Source organism: Trichoderma breve, chromosome 4 (genome assembly GCF_028502605.1).
Source record: "Trichoderma breve strain T069 chromosome 4, whole genome shotgun sequence".
Classification (NCBI taxonomy): domain Eukaryota; kingdom Fungi; phylum Ascomycota; class Sordariomycetes; order Hypocreales; family Hypocreaceae; genus Trichoderma; species Trichoderma breve.
In genome coordinates, this window is record NC_079235.1 from 3149517 (window position 1) to 3177504 (window position 27988).

The 27988-nt window shown below is 50.7% G+C and overlaps 6 protein-coding genes across 6 annotated transcripts; 1 reads left to right on the forward strand and 5 right to left on the reverse strand.

The window, feature by feature from the left end:
- Positions 1-1685: 1685 nt before the first annotated feature.
- On the forward strand, positions 1686-2810 carry T069G_07202 (alpha/beta hydrolase family domain-containing protein; the record flags this gene model as incomplete). The annotated part of the gene is made up of 1 exon (XM_056174412.1): positions 1686-2810. One exon carries the CDS (start codon positions 1686-1688, stop codon positions 2808-2810), a length of 1125 nt encoding a protein of 374 aa, XP_056027991.1.
- A 996-nt stretch (positions 2811-3806) lies between these two features.
- Positions 3807-5765, reverse strand: T069G_07203 (major facilitator superfamily domain-containing protein; the record flags this gene model as incomplete). The annotated part of the gene is made up of 3 exons (XM_056174413.1): positions 3807-4201; positions 4263-4946; positions 5009-5765. 3 exons carry the CDS (start codon positions 5763-5765, stop codon positions 3807-3809), a joined length of 1836 nt encoding a protein of 611 aa, XP_056027992.1.
- A 5009-nt stretch (positions 5766-10774) lies between these two features.
- Positions 10775-12695, reverse strand: T069G_07204 (16S rRNA methyltransferase rsmB/F domain-containing protein; the record flags this gene model as incomplete). Its single annotated transcript, XM_056174414.1, has 3 exons — positions 10775-11463; positions 11551-12388; positions 12495-12695. The coding sequence occupies 3 exons, from the start codon at positions 12693-12695 to the stop codon at positions 10775-10777; spliced, it is 1728 nt and encodes a 575-aa protein (XP_056027993.1).
- A 713-nt stretch (positions 12696-13408) lies between these two features.
- On the reverse strand, positions 13409-15238 carry T069G_07205 (WSC domain-containing protein; the record flags this gene model as incomplete). The annotated part of the gene is made up of 1 exon (XM_056174415.1): positions 13409-15238. One exon carries the CDS (start codon positions 15236-15238, stop codon positions 13409-13411), a length of 1830 nt encoding a protein of 609 aa, XP_056027994.1.
- Positions 15239-21033: 5795 nt separating this feature from the next.
- On the reverse strand, positions 21034-24234 carry T069G_07206 (amidohydrolase family domain-containing protein; the record flags this gene model as incomplete). Its single annotated transcript, XM_056174416.1, has 5 exons — positions 21034-21311; positions 21379-21550; positions 21610-21693; positions 21760-22340; positions 22431-24234. 5 exons carry the CDS (start codon positions 24232-24234, stop codon positions 21034-21036), a joined length of 2919 nt encoding a protein of 972 aa, XP_056027995.1.
- A 1926-nt stretch (positions 24235-26160) lies between these two features.
- Positions 26161-27396, reverse strand: T069G_07207 (velvet factor domain-containing protein; the record flags this gene model as incomplete). The annotated part of the gene is made up of 1 exon (XM_056174417.1): positions 26161-27396. The coding sequence occupies one exon, from the start codon at positions 27394-27396 to the stop codon at positions 26161-26163; it is 1236 nt and encodes a 411-aa protein (XP_056027996.1).
- Between the last annotated feature and the right edge of the window lie 592 nt (positions 27397-27988).

Consider the following 27988-nt stretch of genomic DNA (forward strand, 5'->3'; position numbering starts at 1 on the left):
CCTAAACGTTGCCGGCGCTTATACCTGTAAACGCAGAAGTTTCTTAGCTCTTCTTATCAGTGGCAAGACTAACCATTGCCAATAACCATAATCCACCCCTTCTTACGTCGGTTGGAAGATACATTCTCACCTTCGCTAATCTTCACTTCTACTAGAGATAGACACATCCTCACATGGCATACGTAAGAAATATTTTATAGGGTCGTTAGGTTAGTCATTATTTAGCACTCTAGTCACCTGCTTACTTGTAATTGGCAAATTTGATAGAGGTCGCTACGGCTGCCTCATGTTAGCACTATAGCTGTAGAGATAAGGCATGTGAGTTGGTGTCTTGCCGTACTATTGTGAGCGACTTTTGCTTTCTATTTTTACAATAGCATATTCTTATATTCTGCCCTTCCTAATTTCGGGAGTAGTATATAGTTCTATAGTCTAAGCTATCTTCATGGTTCTGATGAACGGGGGTGGTGAAAGAGTACATGTATATAAATGAAATGATAACGCAACCAGGATGAAAATATATCCCCAACCAAACTACTGGGAATGCATTTTCTCTAGACGTCGGTGCTTTCGTTAACTCATATGCTTAGCCTCAATACTGTAGCGGCGATTATCAGCCTTTTATCATAGTCGTTAGAACAAAGAAACACTTTCGCAAAGCCGCTGCGCATCAAAATCACAAGATCATGTTATCCTAACCTATTAGCTACTATTATCTCGATACCTCATGTATTGCTCTTAATCTTCCACAAGCCCGTATCCAAGATTGTAAACCATTCTCAAGTAAGTAGTTGCATTATTTACGCTAATCCACAAAGTAATTTCTCCATATTAAATCTTCAAATGAACAGCTGCCTTATGAAACTTCAACTATTCTCTTCTTATGTAGATCCAATAGTGGATACTCCGAACGCGGCCCTTTGTTCTATCCAAGGGTCCTTTGTCTCTTCCATAGCACCAAACTCCGCCACTTCAGACCAGGATTGACTTGATCCCATGTCAGGAGTGCATGCAAGAACAGAAAAACCGCCGGTCTTTTCACTATAAACTTGTGTGTATTGCAACAATAAGCGGCCCTATTTTATTCTCCCTTGCTACCTTTCTAGGTGGATCTTTCGTATATAGTTGGTCGGCATGTCAGCCCTAGCTATAAATCTGCAAGGGATGGAACAACCAGAGTCTTGTCATAAGCAACCAAACCGCTATTAGATCCGCAATGTCTCACTCCTACCAATAGCATTACAAGCAAAGCCCAGGACGACTAGGAGAACCATGTTATCCCTGTTACTACGTGTCTTTCAGTGGGCTAGTCAACTACCCATAGCATCGGGGGGAAATGGCACTCTATGCTCCGTGCTCCGGTGTACGTCATCAACTAAGCATAATAGTCTTCAGAGGTGCGAATATCTAACTAGTTAGAAGTGTTAATCATAATTACTCTTATTAAAGACAAGGATAATGAGGTTTAGCTTTTGGCGTATTGTATCCCTATTTCACTAGCATGTCTGACAGGGGGGAGGGGGGGGTTTAGAATAGGTATAAGACAGCATCTGCAACGCAATTGTCTCGCTGTATATCTTGCCTGACCAACAGCACCAAACAGCGACTGGGTCAATTTTCCTGGTATACTTGTCAATCGGCAGCAACTTCAATCCCACTAAAAGGAAAAGAAACAGAGAAGAGAAATGCGTACCTCAGTTTCCATAGCTGCATTTGCCCTGGCAGCTTCTTCTGCTGCCCAAGAAGCAGTTGAGTGCAAGATTATCGAGTTTCCAGTTTCAGTCACTGCCAACAACGAAGATTTTGGCAATACTCTCCAGCCAAACAACGTTTCTTCAATCGATCAATTTCTCAGTCAGGGTCTCAGCACAGGAGCCGTCGGCGTTGTTGGACAGGTTTCAACATCCGCCAACTTCTCCATCAGTGCCCAGTATTGTGCACCAGCAGGCGCAACTCATCCCGAAACTCTTCCGATTCAACTGCTGGCCCATGGCAACACGTGCGACCGAACCATATGGGATGCTCTGAGCAAGCCGGATCTTCAAGCCTCTGGTTACTCATATCAGCGATTTTTTGCTTCGCAGGGATACGCAACCCTCGCGATAGACCTTCCTGGTCATGGCAGCTCGACTATTCCTGATCCTAACACGATTGTCCAGCTGCCGATTGAAGCTGCAGTTATCGACGCCGTCGCGGCCTCTCTCCGGTCTATCAACAACCCACTCGGGATTTCTTTCCCTAAAGTTGTCTTTACAGGGCATTCTTATGGTTCGATTACCGGTGTCGCAGCAGCCAGGTTTGTGCCGACTTTCGCCGATGCCGTTGTTCTGACAGGCTGGTCGGCGTTTGTCCCGTTGCCGAGCCCCATGTTGGCCCTCCAAATGCAGCCGGCCGCTCTCCTTTTCGATCGTTTCAAAGGATATCCACTGGGGTATATCACTGCCAGTAATGAAACTGGCCATGAAGAAATTTTCTATGCCGGCGCATACGATCCTACCATCCCGAAGATGAGCTTTGACACTCAGGATGTCATGACATGTGGAGAGGGCGGCAGTCTTGGAGAGGGTTTGCAGCCCGCAATTGGATTCACAGGGAAAGTCTTTGCTATTACAGGGAGTGTGGATTTTATGTTCTGTAATCCCAAGAATGGTGATTGCGCGGACCAGCTGGCAAATTCTTCCTTTCTTTTTCCCAATGCGACCTCATTCCAGACGCAAGTCATCGATAACACTGGCCACGATTTCATGCTGCACACATCTAGCACAGAAACCTTTGTGAAGATTCAGCAATTTCTTGAGAATAATGTTTAATTGTTAAGAGAACCAACATACATGTATATATACAAAGCATAGTCCATACAGATAATTTCCATGACACAAACAGTCCCAACTAGTGAGTTGTAAACGCCGCGAGACTCTACTTCCACCTAAAAGAGCGTGACGAAGATTAACCGTCAAAACGGCGTTTCTTCTTATTTTACCTTATGGTCCTAGACGGCTAGTATCGATATACCTATTGGGTTGAGCTTGATTCATGATGGCGTCCGGCATATCTTCCGAAATTGGTTGGCAAAGACTTGTCTTGTAATGTCAAACTTCGAATCTAACACAATCCAATATATATACAAGGAGGAGCTCCACATATGTTCCTTATCATAGTTACGAAGATGTTGTCCATGAATAGAGCAGCAAACTTGACTCCGCATGCTTATCATGAACCTCGATTCACTGAATACGGCGTCCACACACATCACTTGCTTATCACAGCAACTCAGGGTCCGTCTTGTTTAGAGCATTAACTTTTCTTCTGTCTTCCAATCTGTCTATGTACATGCTATTTGTGGTATCGACAATCCATACAATATTGTCTAAATGAGTAATAAAAAACAAACGCTAAGAGTGGCCAGGCCATTGCATCAGACGCGTGAGACCGTGTCCTCCCACTGCTATGAGAGGCATCATCATATACTCCGCATCCCATGACCCCAATTTTGCTTTTACCCTCCATCATAAAGGAGGGCAAAATTCTATATATGTATATTAATCAATGCATATCCGTTCCGCATAGGCATTATTCAGAGACCATAAAAAACAGTGAGCCAACATATTCTATCGCTTCGAAATGACTATGAAATGTTTGCATAAAAAATCCAGGGGAATCAAGTACTTGCAAATCAAGCATTAGCCGCCGTGATGTTGCCAGTACGGGAGGTGTCGAAAGAAAATAAAAATAGGGGGTGGTGATATATCCAATCGAAAGTAAAAGTTGAGGAGAGATGTTAATCCATTAGGTACAATGGAAAGGTTTTAGTTGTCGCGAGCCTTGTGTGAAGCAGCACGGCTGGCACGGCTAGCACGGCTAGCTTCCCTCTGCAGAGCCAGACTCTCTCGCCTCTCCCGCTCGTGCTCCTTGACCTCTGCGACAGCCTGGTCCTCGGTGACCACAACATTCTTGGCTCGTATTCTCGCAAGAACAGCGGCGGCTTCAGCGGCATATTGGCACCTAGCACGGATCTTGTCGCCGTATTTCCAGAAGAGGAATGGGAAAGGAACGCAAGCCAGCGCCAAAAAGGCGGGAATAGAACTCGCCCAGTGGATACCCAAGTTCTGATACATGTAAGTGGTGAAGAGAGGGAAAGCGGCACCAAAAAGAGATCGGAGAACAGAGCTAGCAGCCAGAGCCGAGGCGGCGAAAATAACATCTAAGACGAGCGTTAGCAGCCATCACACAAGGGAAAGAAGAGAGGCACGGTGTCAACTTACATGCGTCAACAAGGTAGTTCATCAGTGAAAGGAAGACCAAGACGATACCGGCGGCGAAGAAGATGGATCCAATGATGGAGACAATCCAGTGGACGCTGGGGCCGTTGGTCCACGCGAACCAGAACAAGCCAACGGGGATCAGGATGGAGCCAAGAATGGCGGGCGGCAGACGAGCCTCGGGAGCAGCGTTTCCATCAGGAGACCGGGCGGCAGTCTTGATGTATCGGTTGTTGTCGAAAACGGATCCAATGGTGGAAACGGTCATACCAATGGCAATACCAAGGAAGGCGAGACCACCGATACCAGGGCTCCAGCCACGGCCCTGCTGGAAAACAATGGGGAAAGCGGCGAAGCACATGTAGAGGGTACCGTAGATGATGGCCATGTAGAGAGAGATGAGGAGGACGATGGGCTCCTTGAAAAGAAGCTGCCAGGGCCTCAGGAGGGAAACCTTGAGCTGGTTGCCAATAGTCTTGGGCGGCTGGCCCTCCTCAAGCTTGGAAATGTAAACCTTGCCGGTCTTTTTGCTCAGAGCAGCAGCGCGTTGACGAAGCAAGACGGGGGCATATGTCTCGGGGTAGGCCAGAGTACTGGCGATCCAGACAACACCGGTGAAGATGGCGATCAATCCCTCAACCCATCGCCAGCCTTTAGACTCGCCAAGGAAACCACCGGCAATCGGACCTACAGTCACTGTCAGCACGTCACGCGACCATGTTAAGCTGGGTGTGGGGATCTAGTCTTACCAAGAGCAGGGCCCAAGAAAGGAGCCATGGCAAAGATACTGAAGGCAATTCCTCGCTGCTTGGCCTGGAACAAATCGGCAATGACACCACCGGCGTTGGTTAGGGGAGAGGATCCAAAGGCACCGGCAAAGAATCGGAGGATGATGAGAGTAGCCATGGAATTGGCGCCGGCGGCTCCAGCGCTGAAAGCGGCCAGACACATGTAACTGATGAAGAAGGTCTTCTGGCGACCGTAGAGCTCAGAGAGAGGAGCCCAGAGAAGTGGTCCAATAGCAAAGCCCATGACGAACAGTGAAACACCTAGAATGGCGACCTCGGTGGAGATGTTGAACTCCCGGATGATTTCACTTACACCACCTGAGTAGGCGGAACTGGCGAATGAGACGGAAAGGGTAGCGCTAGCCTGGATTAGAGTAATGGTCCATTTGAACGAGTCCTTAAAGGCCATGGGGTTCCATTTGTCGCCGGGGATAAATTCGACGAGATAGGGAGACTCGGTGGTACCTTGACCGCCGTAGTTGTACTCTAAGACCTCCTGAGTCACACCAGTCTGATCGAGGAGCACTCTCCAGTGGCTGACCTTTTCAGAGGAAATGGCCTGGTGCTGAGATTCGACATCGTGATCGGGGGTTGTGACAGTGGCCGAGGAGGCAGATGCCGATGAAGAGGAGGGTGGGTGAGGCAGCTGTTCCTGTTCCTGTTCCGGCACGGAAGGTTTGTCGTCGGCCATCGGCAAGGAAGGCTTTTCGTCGGCCATGATGGTGGTTGTGGCTATGGTGCGTAGCGATGGTCGCTTAGAGAATGCGGAGTAGATGTGCCAGCCAAAAACCTTAGATTAAATCGCCGACAGTCCAGCTTTTTGGGGTGAGGAGAAGCCTGGATCAGAGTCAGGTCATGAAGGGCACCGGGGCCATGTACTTGTATATAATAAGGTGGTATTATACATAGGTAATCATGGACAGGGGTTGAGCAGTGCTCAGTTACATGTAATACTCACCTCCCTGAAATACAACCTAATCTTGTGGAACTCCGTGAGCGGGAAGCGGTGGGTGTCGTCCGAGCCCTAGCTGAGTCGTCCGGACAAGTGATTCCACAACGGCCTGGTGGTGACAAATGAGAGCCCCTTGACGAGCAAAACAGGCCTAGAACGTTGCTGGGCCTCGGCTGAGCGGCAATGGCGCGAGGCTGTAAAGAGATGAGAGTCGAGAGGGCGAGAAGAGAGACGGACAACAAGATAGGACGAGCGAGTCAGGAGACAAGGCTGGTTGACGACCGGGGATGGGGGGGGCGCCGGCCTTTAAAGAGATCGTTGTCGTGGGTTGGCACGCCTGAGCTTGTGGTTGCAAAAGTCCGAGGATAGAAAGGACGGGATAATTGGATGGATGCTTGCAACAGTAGTGCCGAATGCTTTTCTTATAACCCAGCACGAGGAAGCGGAAGCAGACAAAAGGACTGGCCCGGCCAGGGACTCTGCTCTAGGCCGGACCTGATCTGGCGGGCCAAGCCACCAGAGCTGGGATGGAGCTGCAGACAGCTTGCATGATCAGATCAGCAACAGAATCAAGAAGTGGGAATTGGCAAGGGATTCGGGTTTGAGCAGGATTGCGCCCAGTGGTGGAGATAACAGGCGTTATTTGCGATGAGGAAGAAGGGAAGCGCTCGACGAGGAGTGCAATCTGAGCCCGCAAGCCGGTAGTGCCCAGTCAGGACTAGCCTCTGTAAGTAACTAGGCCGATTGGGGCTGCTTCGGGACCCTCACGCCCTTCTATCTCCATTCTCCGGCCGCTAATTCCCTGTATCTACGCGTAATAGGGACAGGCACCACTAGAAATGCCCTACAACAGACGAAAGTCCATGGACTCGGCCAGCGCTTGGATGGCGCCACGGAGCCACGCCGGGCTTTGCTTCGGCCGAATGCAGGATTCACATCGCTGTGCACTGCATGACGTAAGTACTGTACCGACCTTTGATACTACATTCTTGCAGCTCGATTTGATACGAGTACATCACTGCTACAGTGGAAATCCATCTTTTGCTACAGTTCACCTTGCCTAGAACAGTCCAGTTTTGCGCCTGGCAATAGGCTATTAGTCTTGAGCCTTTTCAGTAATAATTGCGGTGTTGTCTTTCCTTTAGCTATGATTGATTCCACATGTGCCCGCACGTTAAGACAGAGCCGGCAATATTCACGAAATCGGCCCCACGCCGCCCGTATCTCGTCTACATACTTCGTATACTCCTACAAGCAGACGAATCATCCATCGGCCCTCTTAACGCCTTTACCCCATCTCAAATAGGAGATAGGAGGGGCGGAGAATTCCTTCATATTGATTATAGCTGCCACACGATGCCGCTGTTTTGTAAATACAGTACCAGTTACAACTGTTTCCCCCCCTCCCCTTACATGTAGTATTGGTTGTCAAGCAAAAGAGTTGCCTATCAATAACACCTCTTCCCTTCATGCAGATCACCTTGCAGCTGCATACTCGCCCAATGCGACTCTGCGTCCAAATCCTTCACAGCTCGTAGCATCCAAACCACAGTTCATGGGTGTCCCATCCCATCCTCCGTGCAACATGGACCCCTCACCGGCTGTCGTCTCCAAAAGCAGGTCAAGGGAGGGAGGCAGCCCGATCAACTTCTCCAACGAATGACGGAGCGTCTTCTCCCCCCGTCACGGCTCTTTGTTCCCAGCAAGGGCAGAATAGAGAAATAAGCCATTTCCCCGCCCTAGATGCCCGCATAGATATGTCAGACGAGCCACGCCACGTCGGATGTGGCATTCATGGCAATCTTTCTCTCGGTGCTGGGACACACAGACGTGGAAGCACCGTTTCAGATCGCAAGCGCAGCTGTAACGCTGCCAAGCAAGATGAGAAAACGCAAAACAAAATCTCGGTCGCCAGGGGGTCGCAAATCTCCGGCATCCAAGTCCCACCAGCACGGCGCCGTGTCCGAAGTCCGTCTGGATTCACGTTCAATTGCCGGCCGCTTACAAACTACCCTCACGAGGGAGTTGAAGAGTCACTGGATGGTTTGCGAGTTGGCAGCCACGAGTACAGGCTAACAGGACTATTACCAAGCACCCGCGCGCAATCCACCCGTTATTGGTGATGATCTCTTTTTTTAATATATCAAGCTTCCTGTATATCGGTTGATCGGCTAAGACAGATGCAGTACTGTCATACCTGTATGGTTGCGGTAAATACTGTGTGTATCAACCTTTACACAGCTTAGACACTTCGTACAGAATCCTTTTGGTCGATCCTTTGTGTAAAGCGCTAAGCCTCTGATCCCCGCGGTTCTCTCCATGGGATGAGACAGAATTACGACTTACAGAAACTGTAGGAGTATGGCAATGTTTACTACCTCGGAATTATGACTGTTTACATCGGGATTACAACATGCATTGTACGGGCCCCCTCGTCGCCGCATCTCCGTCCCAGCGACCAGGTTCCATGATTCGTAGCAACCAATATTGAGCATATATCAGCATCTTAAGTGATTCCAAGATCCACCCCGTATGCGCATCTCAAGCAGCACGACGGAGTCCAAGCAACAACCCGAATCTAAAACGAAATCTCACGAAGAGACCAATAATCTCGAGCAGATTCCATGGGCCATGAGTAATTGCGGAATTCCGAACGAAGACGAAACCAACAGAAAAGCCAGAGTCGTCACCCATTTCAAGGACGTTTGGCGGAAACTCCGCGGATTTTTGCACCATCATCACATCCGGCCCCGCTTTCGCCGAGACGCTAGCCCCAGTGGAGTAGCTCAAAACTTTGTTTGGCACGTGGAGATCCTGCGCTGCCATTGAAGGAACAGTGCCTTTTGTGGGGCTAGCGCCGCGCCGTCTCCTTTTTTTTCTTTTTTCTTTTTCCATTTTATCTTTTTTCATTTCTTTAAGGCGGCTTCTCTTCCGCTTCTTTTGTTTCCTTGTTTCCTTTCATTTTGCCCGTCTTATTTTTTTTTCCCTTCAACTCCCCTAAATGCGGCTGACTAACGTTTCGGAGCATTTTGTTCTTGGCCATCGCCCATTCGGGCAATAAGCTTCACGGACAAGGGTCAACCTGTCTTCCTGGCGTGCTTCTGGTAAAATGAAGCGTGGATTTCTTTTTTTATTTGTCTCCTTCCACGGCATTTCGACATGAGGCTGAAAATAGCAGGCGCTTTTGCATTTGCAAGCACAGGGTACCCAGCACAAGCAACTGACCGCATGAAACGATTCATATCTCGATTCGATTATTCAGCTTATTCTTTTTCGATTTATTCTTGTCTTTTTTTTTTTTGGTTCTATTAACACATCATGCGCTAAAGATAAACAATCCACATCATATCACACGCCCATACCGACGGAATTCGATCTCGAAAAACGACAAACCCACATCCTGTAGACCACAATTAGTCATGCCATGATCGATAGGGGCGCGGCTCGTGGCCTGACTGACAACCACATGCACCATTTTTTCCTTGATTCGGACAAACAACCCAGCCTCCGTTTCCGTTTCCCAACAGGGGGGCAAAAAAACGCACTGACCGAGAGAGAGAGTCCCACGTTTAGCCCGTCCGTGCATTCAATACGTTAAATCTCAGCAGCCCAAAATCTTCATGTGCCGAGGCTACTCGTATCGTACATCGGTCACGGCGCGCGCCTTTTTTTTCTTACTAGGAAAACCCACTTGACGCCTGATAGTAGATCTCTTTGCGGAAGCCGGCCCGACACTATCTTTTTTCGCTCGCCTCTCTACTCTCGGTAACAGCCGAGACAGATAAGAAAAAAAAAGAAAAACAAAGAAATTTTCTTTTTTCTTTCTCCATTTGCCATGTGAAACACGGCGCTTTGCTTGTGACTCTGGGTCCCCTAAAGTTGTCTCACTGTGGAACCTCCTCGTGTTATCGTAAAAAGGTTGAGATTCTCACCACAATATTCTATCCACAGCGGAGTACCTCACCGGAGCCTTGTCGCTCTCAGTTAATTAAACATGCCACTAATCCCACGAGTTAAAATACATGCCAAGTTTCGCATGCTCTTGTGCCGAGGCAAACAGGCAAGTCTTGTGTCTCTTCTTGGCTTCAGCTCAGCCTCGTTTCGCAAAGGCGCGGCATCTTGTGTTATCAGGCAGCAAAAACGTGAAAAGGGCACCAGAATTCGTCAATTAGGCCTCATATGACGTGGCAAGTGATTAGTAGTAGAATAGAATGACATGATTCACGTTTGTCTGTTCTTCTGAAGTCCGGGTTTGAAATCCGTGTAGTCGATCCGGCGCCGATTAGGTAACGAGGTGATTGACAACTATCTGGTGTCATATTGACAAAATCGAATACAGGTGGCAAACGTCATGGACATGGACTTCCAGTAGTTGGTCGGTTTCCTGTCAAAGAGATGCTTGCTAGCCAGCATCTTCTTTGCTCCATATGCTGACTTTAGATAGCAAGCTCCAACTTACAGCTAATACAGAGGCACATATTCCAGTAAGCCGCTTACCCTTGGTCCATTCTGCCATATCTGTGCCTCAAACATCACAAGTCAAATGACTCATTTCATGTCTAAACATATCTATGAGCAATAATTCGCCGGCAAAAATACAATCTATCGGCCAACCTCGTGCTGTATAGGAGTTAACAACGATCAGACGGCCAATCTACCGCCAAGTCCTTTGAGAATCTTCAACGGCAAAGCGAAAGTTGGCTTTGGCAGTGTCACCAGGTGCAATGCGCTCAATGGAATACAGTTTGGTATTATCAGACGCTTTGATAGCGAAATTACGCATCACTAATGCCTCCCCACTCGTCTTCATCTCCGCCACTACTGTCATCGTCATCCTCGCTGTCATCCTCCTCATCTTCTTCCTCTTCTTCCTCTTCCTCATCATCTTCATCTCCCTCTCCCTCATCCACTCCATGGAGCGAAACAGGTCTCCCCGTGGACTTGAGCACCGGCATGCCAACGACGTCCCGTAAAATCCGACCATCGTCGTCGCGGAGATATGGCCCCTCACCACTATCCCCGTCAATAACATCAACAGAAGCCCCTCCCTCATATTGGTCTCCCAAATCCATATCGACCGAATCCCGCACGAAGCCTGCAACAAAGAAGCCCATTACCCCATGGCCGTCCCCCTTATACGACCGTATGCAACCCTCCGCGACGGTCTCGTCACCCTCTGCGGCCTCAACCACGCCCCTGACGGGCCAGTCCCGAAGCCCGCTCACCTGGTCTTCCCGTCGCAAGATACGCCATCCCTTGGCTTTTGCAATATCCGATGCCAGGGCTCGAATGACAACTCGTTCGTTCTCCTGAGAGTGAACTGAGCATGTCGAGTAAGTAATCTTCTTCGCTCGGGGGAAGCGGAATGCGTGGAGGAGAAGCGTCAACTGGAATGACGAGAGCGCTTCCAACCGCGCTTCCAAGTCCTTTTCTGACTTCACCACGGTCTCGACTCCATCATCGTCTACCAGAACATTTTGCGCGGGCTCTTCAATCTCGTCGTGTCTCCTTTTCTTCTTGTTTGTGCTAGCCGGGTTTGACTTCCCCTTACCACCACGATTATCTGTCGGTGGATCTGGTAAATGTAACTCGGGCATTGAGTCTCGACCAACAATGCCACTGCCTGAACAACTCGGGTCCAGCAGTAAAGCTCCCACATCCTTGTACTTTTCGGACGTAGGATCCACTTGAAGGAAGTCCTGTCCGAACCCAATCCGCGTGACGCTTTTTGACCCGGCAATCTTGACCATCTTTTCCAGCGTCTGGGCTCTTCTTGAATCCTTCTCAAAAGCGTAAATCGTCTGAGGAGCATCTTCAAACTCCGGGCGGTGCTGATAAAGGATTGCTGCGAGATGCGTAGTCTTATTCCCCGGCGCAGAACAAGCATCGATGACATCTCCGTCCTCAGATCGCGGGTCTAACAGATAGGCCGGGAAACACGATGCCTTGTCTTGTAAGATGATTTTCCCAGATGTATAAGCTTCCACCTTTGCAAAGTCCATCCCCGCAGAAATGGCAAGCAAATTCGGCACATGGGGATCAATGTAGATGTGTCTGCCTGACTTGGTCACAATGTCTTGAATGCTCTCGGCTCTGGTGTGTTTCGAAAAGGTCGTCTCTAGCTGTTCCTCCACGGTACTTTTGAGAGCATTGACACGCACCCATCTCGGATAATTAGCCTCTTCTCCTGCAGACGCTCTTTCAACCAATTCCTTCAAAAAGTCCACTGTCGGCGCCTTTCTTCTTACTCTCGCCCTCGTAAATTCCGAGCTGAGACGCGCCTTGTGGCGCTCAATCGATGCTCTTAACCCATGGCTCTGCGGCAGCGCGATTCCTCCCTTTGCAAGTAACAAATCATGCACCAGTAGCAAAGCTAGGGTAGGCGTAAGCTACACATTGAAGAGAAAAGAAAAAAAGTTAGCACCCACAGACTCACTACTCAACTCAACGCGGATCGATCCAAAAAGATTGTTCAAAAGGCCGCTTATTCTTTACCTTTCGCTCCAGTTTTAAAATTTCTGCATTTTCAATTACTTCTTTCAGCACCAGACTCCATTTCGCACTCTCCAGCACGAGAGCATACAGCTGTGCGGGTGGTGATTTGCCCTTCTTCTTGCCAAACACTCGTGATTTCAAGCTTCCGCTGGCGTCGGCTGATGATGATAAAATCTCTGCAGCTTCATGATAGAGCGACATTCCTACAGAAATCCCCTCTCAGAAAGGAGAGAAAATATTGAGGGCGTAGGAAAGGAAGAGAGAGGAAAAGTGAAAGGGTAGAAGAGAATAATGTGACATGAAGTTCTTCCATGAGAAATGTAAAATATGGAATTAGCCGTAGTTGAGCCGCCAGCCAACTTCATGCGCCTCACCCGCTTTTAGTCTACCGGCCTTATCCTAACTTCAAACTTCATCAACTACACAAGTACTTGAAGTAAAATACAGGTGCCAAATGCCATTTGTGTGCTAGGGCAAGGTGATTCCCGGCTACAGAATATCTCATCTTTGCGCAAAACTTCAACTTCTACATTCATCATTTACTGAATCACCAATTCGCTACTTTTTTTGGGTTGAATTGCTCATAAACTTTTATTCAGACTCTATAAGACCCAGTCATTCATAGACCTCGATTGATAAATGCTTTCAAATTCCCTCGCGGGAGGCCCCTAACTGACTTGCCAGATAGTAAACCAAGAATCGTAGAAAATTATGTCATCAAAAAATACACGGAAGAATCGAAGTATCCAACAAATCACTCCCAAGGTCAGCAGATATCATACCCGCTGCTGACCCCAACCTATCCAAGAATCCCGCTACCATAAACCCACCGGAATCCCATGCAACGCTTCAAACCAAATACTCCGTAACACTCAGATATGATCCCCAAGTGCGCCGAAATAGCCAGCAACCTCTTAGTGGCGGAGGCTGCGGTGGCGGTGGACGTGCTCGGCACGCTTGGCGGCCTTCATGGAGACAGCGCCGGTCTTGCTGTAGACGCTGATGGCCCAGCTTCCACCGCAGACCTCCTTGGAGTTACCCTCGCAGGCCATAGTGCACTGGTTCTCAGCGAGCTTGGAAGAGCCAACGAGCTCGTTGCCACAGTAGCACTGGCCACCGTACTCAGTAGCAGCGATGGAGAATCCCTTGCTGACACAGTTGGCAACGCACTTGTCGTTGGTCATAGGGCCAAGGTTGGGCAGGATATCGCCGGTGAGGACACGGCCGATGTTGTCCTGGTAGCAACCAGCGTAGGTGTATCCACCGACGGTGGCGGCAGCAGAGTTGCCCTTGGAAGGAACAGAAGTGGCGGCAGGAGTGCCAGCAGTGACTGTGATGGTCTCAGTAACGGTGTGGACATTGGCGGCGCTGCACTGTGCGTCGTTACCAGCGCCACCGGCAGCAGGGAGAGAAGAAGCAGGAGGGGCAGATTCGATGGTCTTGGCGGGCTGGCCGGCGTTGACAACGTTGCTGGAGGCGGCAGGCTTGCTGGGGGAGCTGGCGGGCTTGCCGGAGGGAGAAGAGGCGGGCTTACTGGAGGGAGAAGAGGCGGGCTTGCTGGAGGCAGCGGCAGCCTTGCTAGAGGAAGCAGGAGCAGCAGCCTTGCTGGAAGAGGCGGGAGCGGAACCACCAGCGGGCATAGCAGGGGCAGCACCGTAGCTGAAGCCGCTGAGAGGGTTGTTACCAGGGAGCTTGGTGAGAGTGCCAGTAACCTGCTCGTTAACCAGAGGGGCGATGGTGCAGTCACCGCTGTTCAGGCCGTAGAAGAGACCGGGGCACTGGTCCATACCAGAGTCACCAGCATCGCAAGTGTCAATGATGTGCTGGAGGAGATCCTCGTCCCAGCCGGCCATGAAGTCAGCGTGGGCACCGTATCCGGTAACATCACCGTTGGAGAGGACAAAGGGCTGAGTTCCCTGGTTCTCGGTCCAGCGGCCCTTGTAGGGCTGGGTGTCAAAGTAGACCTCGAAGAAGATGTGAGGGGTGTGAATCCAGCCCTTGGGGCAGTCCTGCTTGCCGTTACCAGCATCGGTAGGGAACTGCATGTTCTCCTTGTAGTTGGTGAGGCCGGCGGCGGGGTTGTAGCAAGAGGGGAAGTGGAGGTCCATACGGAGAGGAGAGTACATGCCATCGCAAGTAACATCGGGGAGACCAACACCAGCGCCCTGGTTGTTGGGGTCGACCATACCAGCCTTGGAGCCGTCAGAGCCGACGGGGTATGAAGGAGGGTTGTAGCTAGTACGAGGGCAGGTGAACTGAACGTTGTTAATAGGGCCCTTGGAAGGGTCGAGCTGGTCACCACCGCCGGCAGCGGGAACGGTGCGGGACATGGAGTCACCGGCCAGCATCTGGAGACCAGTGGGGAAGGCCTTGATCTCATCGTTGGTGGCCTCGAAGAAGTAGTAGACGTTGGTGTAGTAAACGTCGACGTACTCGAAGTTGCCCGTCTTGGGGTCGTGGAAGTAGAGGGTAGGGTACCAGTAGTTGGAGTAGTCACCCTTGACTAGAGCAGTAGAGCAGTTGGACTTGACGAGGTCCGCGCCGGTGGAGGAGAAGCCGAAGTTGCTGCCACCCAGGACATTGTGGACGTGTCCAGAGGGAACACCAGGGTTGACGATGGGATCAGCACGAGTGGTGACCAAGCCCTTGTTGGTGAATCGCAGAACAGCGAAGGTTCGGCTGTCCTTGGCGGCGGCAATGCCAGCCATGGCGGCAACGGCCGCGGTGGTGGTGGTGAACTTCATATTGAAAGATCCGTGACTTTAGGAAAACGAAACTGTATCAAAATCGAGGAAATGCTTTCGACGAGCTATGCAAGGGTCGCTAGGACGATTGAAAATAGTTGCAGCGGTGATACCTGAGCACCTTGGAAACGAATGATTGTATATGTACTTGAACCACGAGAGAATGTCGAATGTCTGTCGTGACAAAGGAATGGAATGATACAAGAGCGAAAGAAAATGCCAAATGTATCGGAAATGCTTAAAAGGAGAGGAAGTGCCCAGCAACTTTGAAGATGTAGGAAAGAAGCGGCCTGGAGAAGAAAGAAAAAAAAAACCGAGAGAAGGATCCGGCGGCGATGGAGATGATATAGGAAAAAAGTGAGAGGGGGGAGAGAGTGAGAGGTGAGGGTATCTTGAGAGCGTGGGGACGATTATACGCAGTGGGGCCGAAGGAGTTCCTGTTTCTGGCCTGCGAACAAGGAACAAGGGCCTGGGCTGCTAAGTTGGAATTGAATTGCCATCTCAGGCCAAGCATTGTGGTGGATGCACAGCACTGCGCCTAACCGGGGATTTGCGCCTTCAGAGGCCCTTGTCCCCTGTCCAGCCCCTGGCGCCAGCAGCCGGCATCCCACTGGCAGCGCACCAAGTCGTAAAGCTCAAGATCCTGGACAGTGCTCGTAGAAGCCCGGCGAAGGGGGAGGCCGTTCCAAAGCTGGCCAGGCTGGGATCCGTAGGCAATGAGAAATAGATTAAAAGAAATCACGGCCATATTTCGCATAGGGCCTAGCCTGCACGATGGCGAATAAGCAGACACAGGCACAGGTACAGGTACAGGGGACGACTCTTTTTGGCTCTGTTCTGTTTATTCTTTCAAACAGCCCAGACAACCATGAATGAATCGTGTGCCTTGATGCCCCCGCGCATGGGCGAGGAGAAGATACGAGTAAGCTGGACGGTGCCAAGTTTGTTCAAGGACAAAGAATGTACAGCACAGGTATCACAAGGACATGCAAGATGGCTGAGACTGGGGGCGAGCGCACAAGCAAAAAGTCCTATGGAGTTACACAAGCTGTACATAGACTGGAACATTCCGCAGACTTACTCGTACATTGAAACAAAGAAACAAACGGGTTCCTCCAGTCATCACACCATCACATCAAGCCCAGATAGGTAGATGCATTCACTTGTACGAGTGCGTACAGAGTACCCAGTACCTGCTCAGCCCAGTAAGCAGAAGCCAGACACAATGTGGCAAGTACTAAATCTAGACAGACCGAGAAGAGCTGGAGGGCTCCATCATAAACTCCGTCTAATGAGCTAACACGCGGCTCTTACTCTGTACCTGCATAAGGCCTCAGAGCCTCCTCCGTCAGACGTGATTGGATATGCGGCACAGGCGGGGGCCAGCCAAAGTGTTTCACGTTTCAAGCCAAAAGAAGGAAAAATATGCCTCTCCTCGAATATGAAAAGTTTATGTGACCAGACTGCATGGCATATGCAGATAGTACCAGCATCGTCGAATGGATTACTCGTACGAGCGCCATCCCGCCGGGCGCCTGTGCTTTGTCCCCTTGATAAAATGTCACTCCAGTCTAACAACCTGTCATCCAGGCCCCCAACGCTCGCCAAAACTGTCATCTACTCCAGACTAGCCGTTGCACGTTAAAATTGGCATCTCAGGTGGCAGTTCGGCCGGCGCCTCGCTCGCCCTTTCGCCCAAAATCCAGAAAAACTCTCCACTTAGACGCCCACTGGCTCGGAATCGAAATGTCTCTGGTTTTGACGGCCACGTTTCCTGCGTGGCTGGGCGCTAATGTGCAGATCTGAAACACCAAATCTTTTCCTGTTTGCTGGACCGGGATCCGAATGCGCCGGGCCATCTGACTGGCCACTCGATTTACCGCCCAGAGCGCTATCGCATGCAGTGTTATCCTACTCGTCCTTTTTATTCTCCTTGCTTTTTTTTGTGTGTGCGTTCAATTATTTTTACTTTTTTAAAGGAGGGGTTACTATTGTTATCTTTTTGTTTTGTGTGCTCAGCTGCGTTGTTTGCTGCAGCCAAACTATTGGCGTGGCTGCAGAAAAAGGAAACTCTACGTCAGCCATGTTGGCCTCCTTGCATATATCAGAAATCCCATTGTTTTGTTTTCAGCTGCATCTACCAAGCTGACGAGGAAAGAGTTTGCCGTTTTCCGTTTGCCTCCCCTTTTTGTTTCTGCTTTAATTGTTTCTTCTCTTCCCCTCTTGGACAGCCCTTTTGGTGTCGGCCATGTTCATCGATTCCTACCTAGTCTCAATCTATAGAATGGGGTCTTCCCCCCATACGTGCACAAAGTAATCACTCATCGGTCCACAGCTTCCAGAAGTCGAAGATGTCACTCAAGCCAGGTCAACTGATTCTGCTGAAATTACGGATCGATGGAATCGAATAAAAAACGACGGCCCATCGGTGGTGATAACCGAATCCATCCCTGGCCCATAGCGACAACTTACAAGTGGTGGCCTGGACCGAGCCTCTGCGGGTCCTGCGTCACCCATCACATTGCTTCTTTTACCCCGTATGTTCGTTCCGAGCCTGACATTTCGTCCAACTTTAGGGGCGCGGCTAGGGCAGCCTCCCAAGAGGAAGAGGAAAGCCAAGAGCAAGCCTCGGCCGTGCTTCCGGGCGACGTGGCGCGAGTATAGCCTGGTGCTAGCAGCCATTGTAAAACCTTGGGCAGTCCAGCCGTGCGCGCATGTAGCCATCTGTGATCAAAGTAGACGAGCGCCCCCATGTGGATATCCAAAGGCGAGATGCCCCGAGGCCGACTCCGTACCGGGATGCCCTCGCTGTGGCCAATACGCTCCGTATACAAGGGGGCTATATCGGAAACGCGGAGGCGTAAAATTTTGCGAGGTCTATTGCTGGCACAAATATGTGCTGCCCAACAGTTGTGTTTTCGTTTTCGTTTCTGTTTCTGTTTACTCGTGCTTGCTCACATAGCCATGCTTCTTCCCCTATTTCCCACGCCCCATCTTGTATATTTCCCTTCCCCGGTCGCTGTCATTCAGTCGTGACTCTCAAGGCCTCCTGATGAATGCTAGCCAACTGACACGGAGCCCGGAGCAATGGGGCCTGTACTTGACTTGTTTGCCTCTGCTTGATACTGCTAGCTGCATCCACAGCTCCGTACTCTAGCATAGTCTAACCCCTCCACTCCTTATTCTTTTTTGCCTCTCTGTTTACTCTATTCCGTCTCCCGTTCCTGGGCTACTCCTTTTGCTGCTGTGCCTGACTCCATCTACACAGAACAAGCTAGCCCCAGTGGAACTTCATACCTTTGAAACGCACTAGCGCTGGTGACCGCAACGCCTTAGCCGATTGGCTGCCCTGGCCGCCTCTTACTGCTTTCGGCCGAATGCCAGGCTCGGGCGCTGCTGACGGGGTACGTATCCTTTGGAGGCTATCAGGCAATAGGGCCTTGGCGGCAAAAGTTAACGACAAAACTGTAAGACGGTGGTTGATTAAGCATACGAGCATAACGGCAACTGTAAAGCGCCAAGCAGATGGAGAAGGCTTGTAGGGTAAGCAATCATCAATGGAGTCTATTTCGCATCATAGTGTGTCGTGGACGAGATAAACCGCTTGACGAGCTATGTATATTTGCTGCTTATGCGTACTGATATACGATTCAGACAGTCCACTCGCAACGTGCTCATTGGTGGGATTTGAGGAGAAATATTCAATCTGCTAAGAATTTCAGTTTGACCCATTGTTGTGAACCATTAAAAAGCAATATCTACGAGTAATATACTACGAGTGACAAATGCAGGAACAAAAGTCTATCACCCTCCACAAGATGGAACTCTAATCGATTGCTGATTCGTCCCCTCGCACTCAATGACGGGACCGTCTGTTGTGTACCAGCCAACAGTATCGGAAAGATTGCCACATTGTCCATCCAGACCCTATCAAGCCGAGTTCAAATGAAAAAGAGGGGGGTAAACCAACCGAAGCGGTGTACAAACTAGTATCTGCTGTATCACTCTACTCCCAATTCAAAGACAGAGCTGGGCTAGCCTTCCACTCCATTCGGGTACCTTGATATCCGTACTAAAGCACATACGAGCACTATACAGATGAGTACGGTGTTATTACTGGACAGCAGTAGTAAGGGTCGGGGGGTTCTGAGTGTTGGCCCCCCTCCCCAGTCATCTTTTCATTTACTATCCCCTCTTCCCCTGGTCTTGGAATCAGGTGAGAATGTCAACCTCTCATGGCGGATATTGACGAGATATGGGGCCACGCACGAGCTCTCTTGCCGGCTAGCCGCCGGACTTGGCGCCAATAACCCACACGTGCGTTCTGGGTTCATCTTCTGGGGTCTACAGAGAGCAAACGGGAGGTTGGCGGTTGTATTAAAAGGCAGATACGACACTTCTTGATCAACACCGCAAGAGAGCAGTATCAAGTTGTTGAAGCAGACGAAAGACGAATAGAGTGACAAACTCTCATACTCGTACGCTCGTAGCTGCGCTATTGATAGCTGAGCTGCTGATGAAACGACTAGTGACGTTGAAATGAATGATCAAATTATCTGAACCAACACCACTGCCTCCACTACATAATAGGTAGGTCGATGTCGTCTCACCAACAACGACTCCTCGCCATTCCCGTCTCTTGAGAACAAGAATGATGCCACTATCGCAAAGAATTGAAGCCTGCGGAGCAATCGCGGCATCTTTACACCCTCTGCACCCTCTGCACCCGTGATATCTCTCCTATGGAATAGGAAGGACGCAGCAACTTGCCGTCAGCATAGCCATTCTTACCCTACTACTCGTATACATACCTAGTAACTACCTATTCAACACCAGATCTGTGGAAATACTACTCTACTCCAGCAACTATTTTTTTTTTTTTTACACCTAACCTCCCACCAGCCAGGGGCAAGCATCATGTACTCGTAATGCCAATACAAAGCACCCACGCTAACACCTTACCTAAATGACCCATTTGGCTGCAAATAGCGAAAATCTACGAATTGGGAATAAGCACGCATTGATCGGCCCTTCCATCGATCTCCATCGATCCTGCCAAATCTGTACTGCACCTGTCGCGTCTCCCTTATTCTTGTTGTGAAAAGGGAAGGTACCTCGCTAAAAGTTTCTGCTACTACCCTACTTGCCTACCTATCTTGGATTTCTTTTTTTGGCGTTTCCTTAGTAATGAGAGCCAAAACGATAGTAGCTCCTGCCTACTATCTCAGTAGTATTGATACCGTATAATTTTTGGTACCAGTCCTCCGTAGAAGAACGTATCTTTCCAACATCGATTCCGATGGTTCAAGAGCTAAACATTCAAGTTTTTATTACTGCTTACTTTAATGGCACCTGCTTTCTAAGGACTCGCCTCTTCGGGCTTTGAGTTGCCGGCGATTGAAATGTATCTTCATTATTCGCCGGCGTCCCCGTCTACGATGAAGTAGACTTTAGTCAATACGAAGCTTTTCAATAACACATTTCATGATGCTACGTTTGCTCATACATGCCAGGCGGCAGGAAATCATGACGTAGCAGTAGAGAACAGTACTCTAGGGTGATAACTACAATCGAAACCATATACCTTAGTAGGTATAGATTTTTGAGATCCCTAAGATATTGATACTTTATTTCTCTAGGGTAACGCTTACCATTGAAAACATCTACAATCTTTTGTGGTTCACGGGGTGGTGATGTTTCGTAGAGTATGCGTTTGCCAATTCGTTATTATACTCCCAGGCATATCGCCAGTGTATATGATTAAGATAGGTTCAAGAAAAGAAAATCCACCCCTATTACAAGCTGCTTCCATGCTCATCCTCCCTAGGAAAGCAAGTAGCAACTTCCAACTTCCCAGTCTCCACATTCGCATGGAAAGAAACCACCACGGAAGCCCCGTAACTCAGCGGATTGCCCTCAAACACCACCAAGTCCCTACTCTTCTCCAGCCCCAAAATCGACTCCACGTTCGAAGTCACAAGCCGAACGGTGTCTTCCTGGCTCAGGTGAGCGTACTTGGCCGCCCACCCAGCTTCCGGACCTAGATCGTGGACGCGATAGTCTACCGGCATTGCTATAACACATGAGTCAGAGGATGAATTGCTTCAACGGCGGGATGACACAAGGGGGGCGTTGCTTACCAGTCTCGAAAATGGACAAAGCAAATGTAACACCAGCCTCCTTGAGATAACTGGCCACGCTTCTAGTAAGAGGCGGCCCGACTACTGCGTCCTTGTCGCGGAATACATCAGGGGCGGGCCGATTTTCTGACAGAATGACGGAGATGTTGGCAGCAGCGAGCTCTTTGGCCACCTAATCAACAGTGTCAGTATCTGGCCATTGCCCAGCGTTATGAATAGATGCTGGCTTACATAGGGCGCTTCCTTGCCGCCAAGTATCACGAGATTGGTTTCGGGAAAGTCTTTCTTGACGAGGATCAGTTGAGACAAGTCATACTAATGAGCCAGCTGGTGTTAGCATATTCACTCGTTTTGAATACGGTTGAAGTAGCAGTTTCTCACCTTGTTGTTGCTCTGCACAACAAGTGGCAGTTTACCCGCCGCCACTCGCCCGTACAGGGTCTCGTTATGTTTCCCTTTCCCATCCTCTAGCATTTTCCGGAGATGGTGAATTCCACTGCTAACCGTGCCCTCCGATTGCTTAGTGGCATCACCCAGAGACAGATGCAGAGCCACATCACCCTGAACGATACCTCCGTCCGTAAGGCTCTTCTTGCCGCTGGTGAGAAACTCTACGCTGACGCCCTGGACGAAGCCGGACGCATCTGCCAGCGGGAGCGAGATTGCTCGGGTGACACCGCCGAGACGGGCCCTCGCAAACGACTTCCCGTCAAGCCAAAGGCCGTATTTCGCATAAACCAGGCTCTCGGGATCTCCGATTTTCTGGTTTGCCGCTTGGCCGTCACCAGTGCTGTCCAGCATGGCAATCTCGCTCATTCCCAGCGCTCGAGTGACGGCCGTCAATCCTGGCAAGACATGGCCATTTTGTAGAGATAGGTGAAGAACCTTCTTTCCATTTTGCTCGAGCTTGCTTCTTGCTTCTGCGCATGTACCAGCTGAACCGAAACACGAAATCTCTCCGTCTTCAACAATGAGCTTGAGAGGCTCATCGTCAGCTTGTGCCAGCGAGACTGCTAGCTCTGGGTAGTTGTCAACAAAGGCCTTCTGAATACCATCAATGACGAAGCTCTGGCCTGCCTCGTAGGCTTGAGAACACGTCGATTCTCTCTGCTCGTCCGAGATCTCATACCGCATCTGTGGCTTAATAGAGTCATTTTCATCTCCAGTACGAGCTGCCGTAAATGTCATGTCCATGCTCTGCTTGACCTGAGATTCATCAAGCTGGGCTTGACCATCGACGAAGACCTGCAAAGGCGTCGCGCCAATTGATAGAGGGTGGGAGTCCCATACCACAATGTCTGCGTCGAAGCCAGGCTTACAGTATCCTACACGGAAATCAAGATCGATTGCCTTTGCTGGAATGGAGGTGATTGACTGAAGCGCCTTTTCTTCCGGAAGCTTGAAGGCATACCCAATGGCTGCTTGAGAGGCCAAATACTTGGCACTTGTTAGGCCAATGACGTGGTCAGACTTGTAAGCTACAGGAATACCATTCTTATCGAGAATGTGTCCTGCATACAGGCTCGGCGAATACGCCTCTTGCTTGTACAGACTGAATTCTGCAAAGATGGCAACAGTGACGTTGTCTCCCTGCTCCTTGAGCAAGTTTGGCACTTGCCAGGCCTCGGTAGCGTGGTGGAATCCCGAGACCCTGTACCCAAACTCGTGGCTTATCCGAAGCATAGTCTCCAAGTCTTCCGGCTCATAGTTGTGGTTCTGTACAATGACTTGTCCCCGAAGAATGGCGACTGTTGATTCGAGGTCTAGCTGGAATGGAAACTTTCCGTGGTGGTGAATAAAGCTTGCTTTGAGGCCATCATGCCAGTGACGGCTCTCCAGGATGGCAGAGCAGTAGTCGTCCTGTTTTTCTTTCAACTCCTTGGCCTTTTGCAGATGCTCTCGCAAGTGCCAGGCGTTACCGAGCCGAGTGTAGCCCCATGTACCCTTTGGATTTTCGCCAAATGCAAACTTCATGTACCGGCGGCGTTCGTTTACAGGCACTCCTCTCTCGAGATGCAAATCTTCAACGACGGGCTCGGAATGTTCTCCAGAATAGAGCGAGTTCTTTACAGGCATACCCTCACCAGCAATGAGATTTGCCGAGCCGGGGATGATGAGTGAAGATGTGACACCGCCCGATAGAATCAACGTGGCGCCTTCATCATACGCCTTCAAGGCATCGATCACACGCACTGCTGGGGTGAATGCTTTAGTGTCCGGGTGCACTTCATTGCCGTCATCAGTTGATGCGGTCCCGGGCCATGTCCCAAGGTAGTGATGCGAATGCATGTCCACCAGGCCGGGGGTGACATATCGGCCGTGGACGTTGTACTCGACGACGTTGTCGCCTACAATCGCCTTGTTGTCTGACGCCTTGTGAACGGCTTCAATGAGACCCTTGGAAAAGACAATGTCGACTGCGCCTGGAACGAAAGCCTCACCGTCGAACAGGGTCGCGTTTCTCAACACAGTCGTCCCGATTTGGCCATTGGTCGGCGACCATCGCGGGTTGCTTTGTCGAGAACCAGGCGCAGGCCTGCCAGGGACCTTTCCCAGCCCCTGACATTGCGCCAGCGATTCCTCAAAGCGCTGCAACAGCTTCGACGAAGCTCTCCCATCATGGGGCTGCTGGGCTCGGTACTGGCGATCGACGGCAAAGCACAGCCATAGCACGGATGCAGCAACCACAACACTCAAGCCTGTCCTGATGGACAAGATGCTCCGCATAAACAGCCGGCGATGGCGCGGTCTCCTGGGATAGGCTGGGGCCTCATATGGCGGAGGCTGCGGCGAGGATGAATCTCCGCTTGGAGACGCAGGCCGCAGCAGCCGCCTCTTCTCTGCCGACTCGTCCATGCGATGATATGATAGGCGTGGTGTATGAACCAGATATTACAAGCGTCATGCACGGTTGAGACACGGCCAATGTGAGACAGAAAATGGTGTGGCGGCCGTGTCGAAGCAAATAGCCCGCCGAGGTCTTCAATTGCTTATCTCGTTGAATCGATAACAGACGTACATCCAGGGCAATACGTTGTTGTGAGATGTGCGTAAGTGCGTAAGCTGCCACGCGAATGACGCCAGCATGGGTACACGTACCTACACGTACTGCGCTGTACAGTAAGTACCTACATGTAAACAGCGGCACTCCCCCTCAACACCAGGCGGGCTGCTTTCTGCTCCGTCGCGCACTACTGGGCGCCCCTAGCAGGGCCTTTGGCGGTACGAAGTTGCGAGTCCATCTACTTCCAAGTTGGCATGGAGTGGCTGTCAGTAGTGCCCTCTCAGGCTGTTCCGCTTTCCGTGGTGTTTGCGGGGGGCGGCGAGAAGCGAGCTGCTGTTCCATTGATTGTTTGCCTTGTTCGTTCCAACGCATGTGGCATGCATTCACTGTGCAGCAAGTAAGCACCAAATGTACCTTACTTTGTGAGGCTACTGTACATAACTACAGCTTGAGCTTACCTGTACATCAGGTAAGTAAGGTGGTAGAGGTACGGGCTCCGGCTGCAGTACAGCCACTCCAAGCCCCTGGATGCTCCGAATTCGACCAAAACAACAACATCCGAGTACGGTTTTGGATGCAGAATCGACGTGTCGTAGAGGCCCTGGGAACTAGCCGCCTGCCCTCCGCCCATGCAGGCGACCAGTCAAGTCACCGCGAACCGCCCTCTCATCTGCTGTTGGTTCCCAATACAGGCAACGCAAAGGTACTACTGTGCCACTGCCCGGCCCGTGCCGACGCTTGGCGGAACTCGGTCCAACCGTTCAATTCTCGTGCTGGCCAAAAAAAAAAAAGTACCTGCAGTGCGAAGCGAACCATGCTCACAGACATTGCCCAGTAAGGCAGTATCTTGCAGCGCATATTACACGGAATGAGGGACTTGCAGATTTTCTGTCTGTACAGAATCTGTAAAAGCACGTCCAGAGCTGCCGCGCCGAGTGTGCAGGGTGCATGTAGCTTTTTTTTTATGCATTGCTTCCCACTTCGTGCAGGGAGGCCAGTCTATACTAATCCTCCTTGTTAGTACGGAGTACACATGCAAGTTAGCACAAAGTACGAGTACCTCTTGTCTGATCTTCGCAACGGGAGCAAGGGTCGCTGGCAATCGCCGTCTTGCAATCAGAAGACGCCCTCTGCCCCCTCATCGAGCCTCTGTTGCCATTGGCGCAACCCATGCAGCTGAGACGGCTGCCTGTCCCTGTGCTTATCCGATGAGGTGTACACCCCGGAGCAGACTCCGTGATGCTCTGTATGGCTGGCTGGCTACTCGTACTGTACGCCTCGTAGTCAGTACCTGGGTAATAACTCCCATTAGCTGCTGCAGAACAGCCGCATGATGCAGGGCGGGGTCGGGGAGAAGAATCAAAAAATGTTTTGAACGGAAATATGTATCCTCAACAGAATTATAATGGAATGGTGTCTATCAACATCGCTGGGGGACGTCCCGAGAGGCATTATCCTGGCCTCCTGCTGAACCCCTCTGTTCCCAAAACTACATGTAATGTGCTGTGCCAGTGGCCGCAGCCATTGCGAGCCAGAAAAACTCCAACTGGCAGCCAAAAACAGCGCCGTGGTCAAAGCCAAACACCAAGCTAATAAAGAACATGACCATTTGCCCAATCATCCAATGCTTGCCGGGGTGGCCTACCTCCCTTTTTATTCTTTTCTCCCCACCGTCTTTCCTTGGCGATACGTAATGAGTGCATTTCTGATGCTCATATGAATTTCTATGCCGGTGTTCCCTTGGTCCTCTGTTGTGTACACATGTGTTCGAGTCTGATTTAGTTTCGCGTCGGCCGTCTTCTCCTTGGGCCTTGCGATGCATCTCCATCGTCATCGTCATCGTTGTCGGAGCCATCGTCGTTTATTCTAGAGCCTCGTCCTCTGTCGTTTCCCTTCTTGATTGAAATTATACATCCCTGCTCTTTCAGACGCTTGGCTAGACTGCTGCTGGCCACCATGCCAGGAAATTCTTTGGCGCTGTAAACCTTGAAGGGCTCGCTCTTGATCTCCGCTAGAATGGGAAAGTGCTTAACAGCCCCGGCCCGGCTTGGGTCTATCATCATTAACGTAAATTTTAATCGAAACGAGCCTGGAGTGCGACATGAAAGATCGGAGAAGCAAAAGAAGCAGCCCTCCTGCCCGTTCTCGTCCTGTCCCACGAATGGCGTTGAGACCAGAGAGCCCATCAGACGTCGTTGATGCTGATACTCTTCTGGCATGTAGGAAGAATCCCGCTCCCCTGATTCGTCGAATATGGCACAGCTCATGACATAGCTCTCGTACCTCAGGTAGACTCTGATTTCCTCCTGCGTGAAATTCGGGTTTCTAACCACGAGCTCCACAATCGGAGGCGGATCAATGACTCTTCGATCTCTATCGCCAAACCCACAAGCTCGTGCCGCGTTTGGCTGTTGGCGCATCTTGAGCTCGAAGCTGATGTCGCTCAAGAATTGAGCCCTATTAGCACCCAGTAGATTTGGAACTCGAGCCGCTGGGGGCACTGAAATCTCTGAAGCGTGAGATGGCAATCGACCTGCAGGCCTTGCCATCTCTGGCTCATACGGCGACTCTGCCATGGGAGTATCCTGCTCGTGTCTCGCAACATAAAGCGGTGGGCCGCCGGCCTCGGGGTGTTGGTATGGTCGTGGTGGTGGCGTTTGGCGGTTCATGTGGTTCATGCTCGGGGGAAACTGTGGCAATCGCGTATCAATAGTGTTATCCGGCCTCCCAGGTGGATATATCTGAGGTGGTTGGCCTTGCCCGGTCATATGGCGGGCAGGATAGGGCTGAGGAGGGATGGCGCCGGCAAATGGCATGTGTGAGGGAGACATTAGAGGTGACGAGATTGCAGGGCCGGCGCTGTTGTGAGGATAAGGCTGAGAGTGAAAATATGAATGAGGATCCTGAGGGGATGGCCGGAAAGTGTCTGGTCCGCTGGGCGCTCCGGCGAGTAGACCTTGCGGAGGTGGCAATCGCTGCATTCCCATGGCGGGGTTGGCAGAATAGCGATCCATGGCGACGTTGTCTGGTGTACGAGGCATATGTTCTAGTCTCGTAGAGTTCCTTGGGTCCATCTCGAATGCGAAGCCAGGAGGTGCTGGAGATGAGTTGTGATGCCTTGACAGGTCGTCTTGGCCGCGCCCTGGAGCCGAAGACATAATCAGTTTTGCCCTAGGACAAGCACACGGGAGGGAAGAAAGGGTGCAATGGGGGTAGACGGGTTCAGGCAAATACGAGTAGGTAGTAGTGCAATGTCGGCAGCTAAAGATGGTAGTCTTGGTAGTAGGTATATTAAGGCCAGGCGGCGCACCCTTGCTCTGGAGCGAGACGCGCAAACGAGCCAATGCCGTCTTGGTCAGAGATCTCCTAGACCCCCATTCCAGGGCTCAATCGGGAGGAGTTCTTGAACCAGGTAGAGGGAACTGGAAGCTGCATGCCTGCAACCAAGATCTTTGCTGGCGTGGGTGGAGGAGATGATGTGTGCGCTGATGCGGGGCGGCAAAGAGGAGTGTGTGTATACAGAAGCTACTGCAGATTCGGGAACCGGGACAAGTGCAATTCGGTATTGGATTGCTTACTTGTACTCGTAGGTCGTCTGGAGCAACT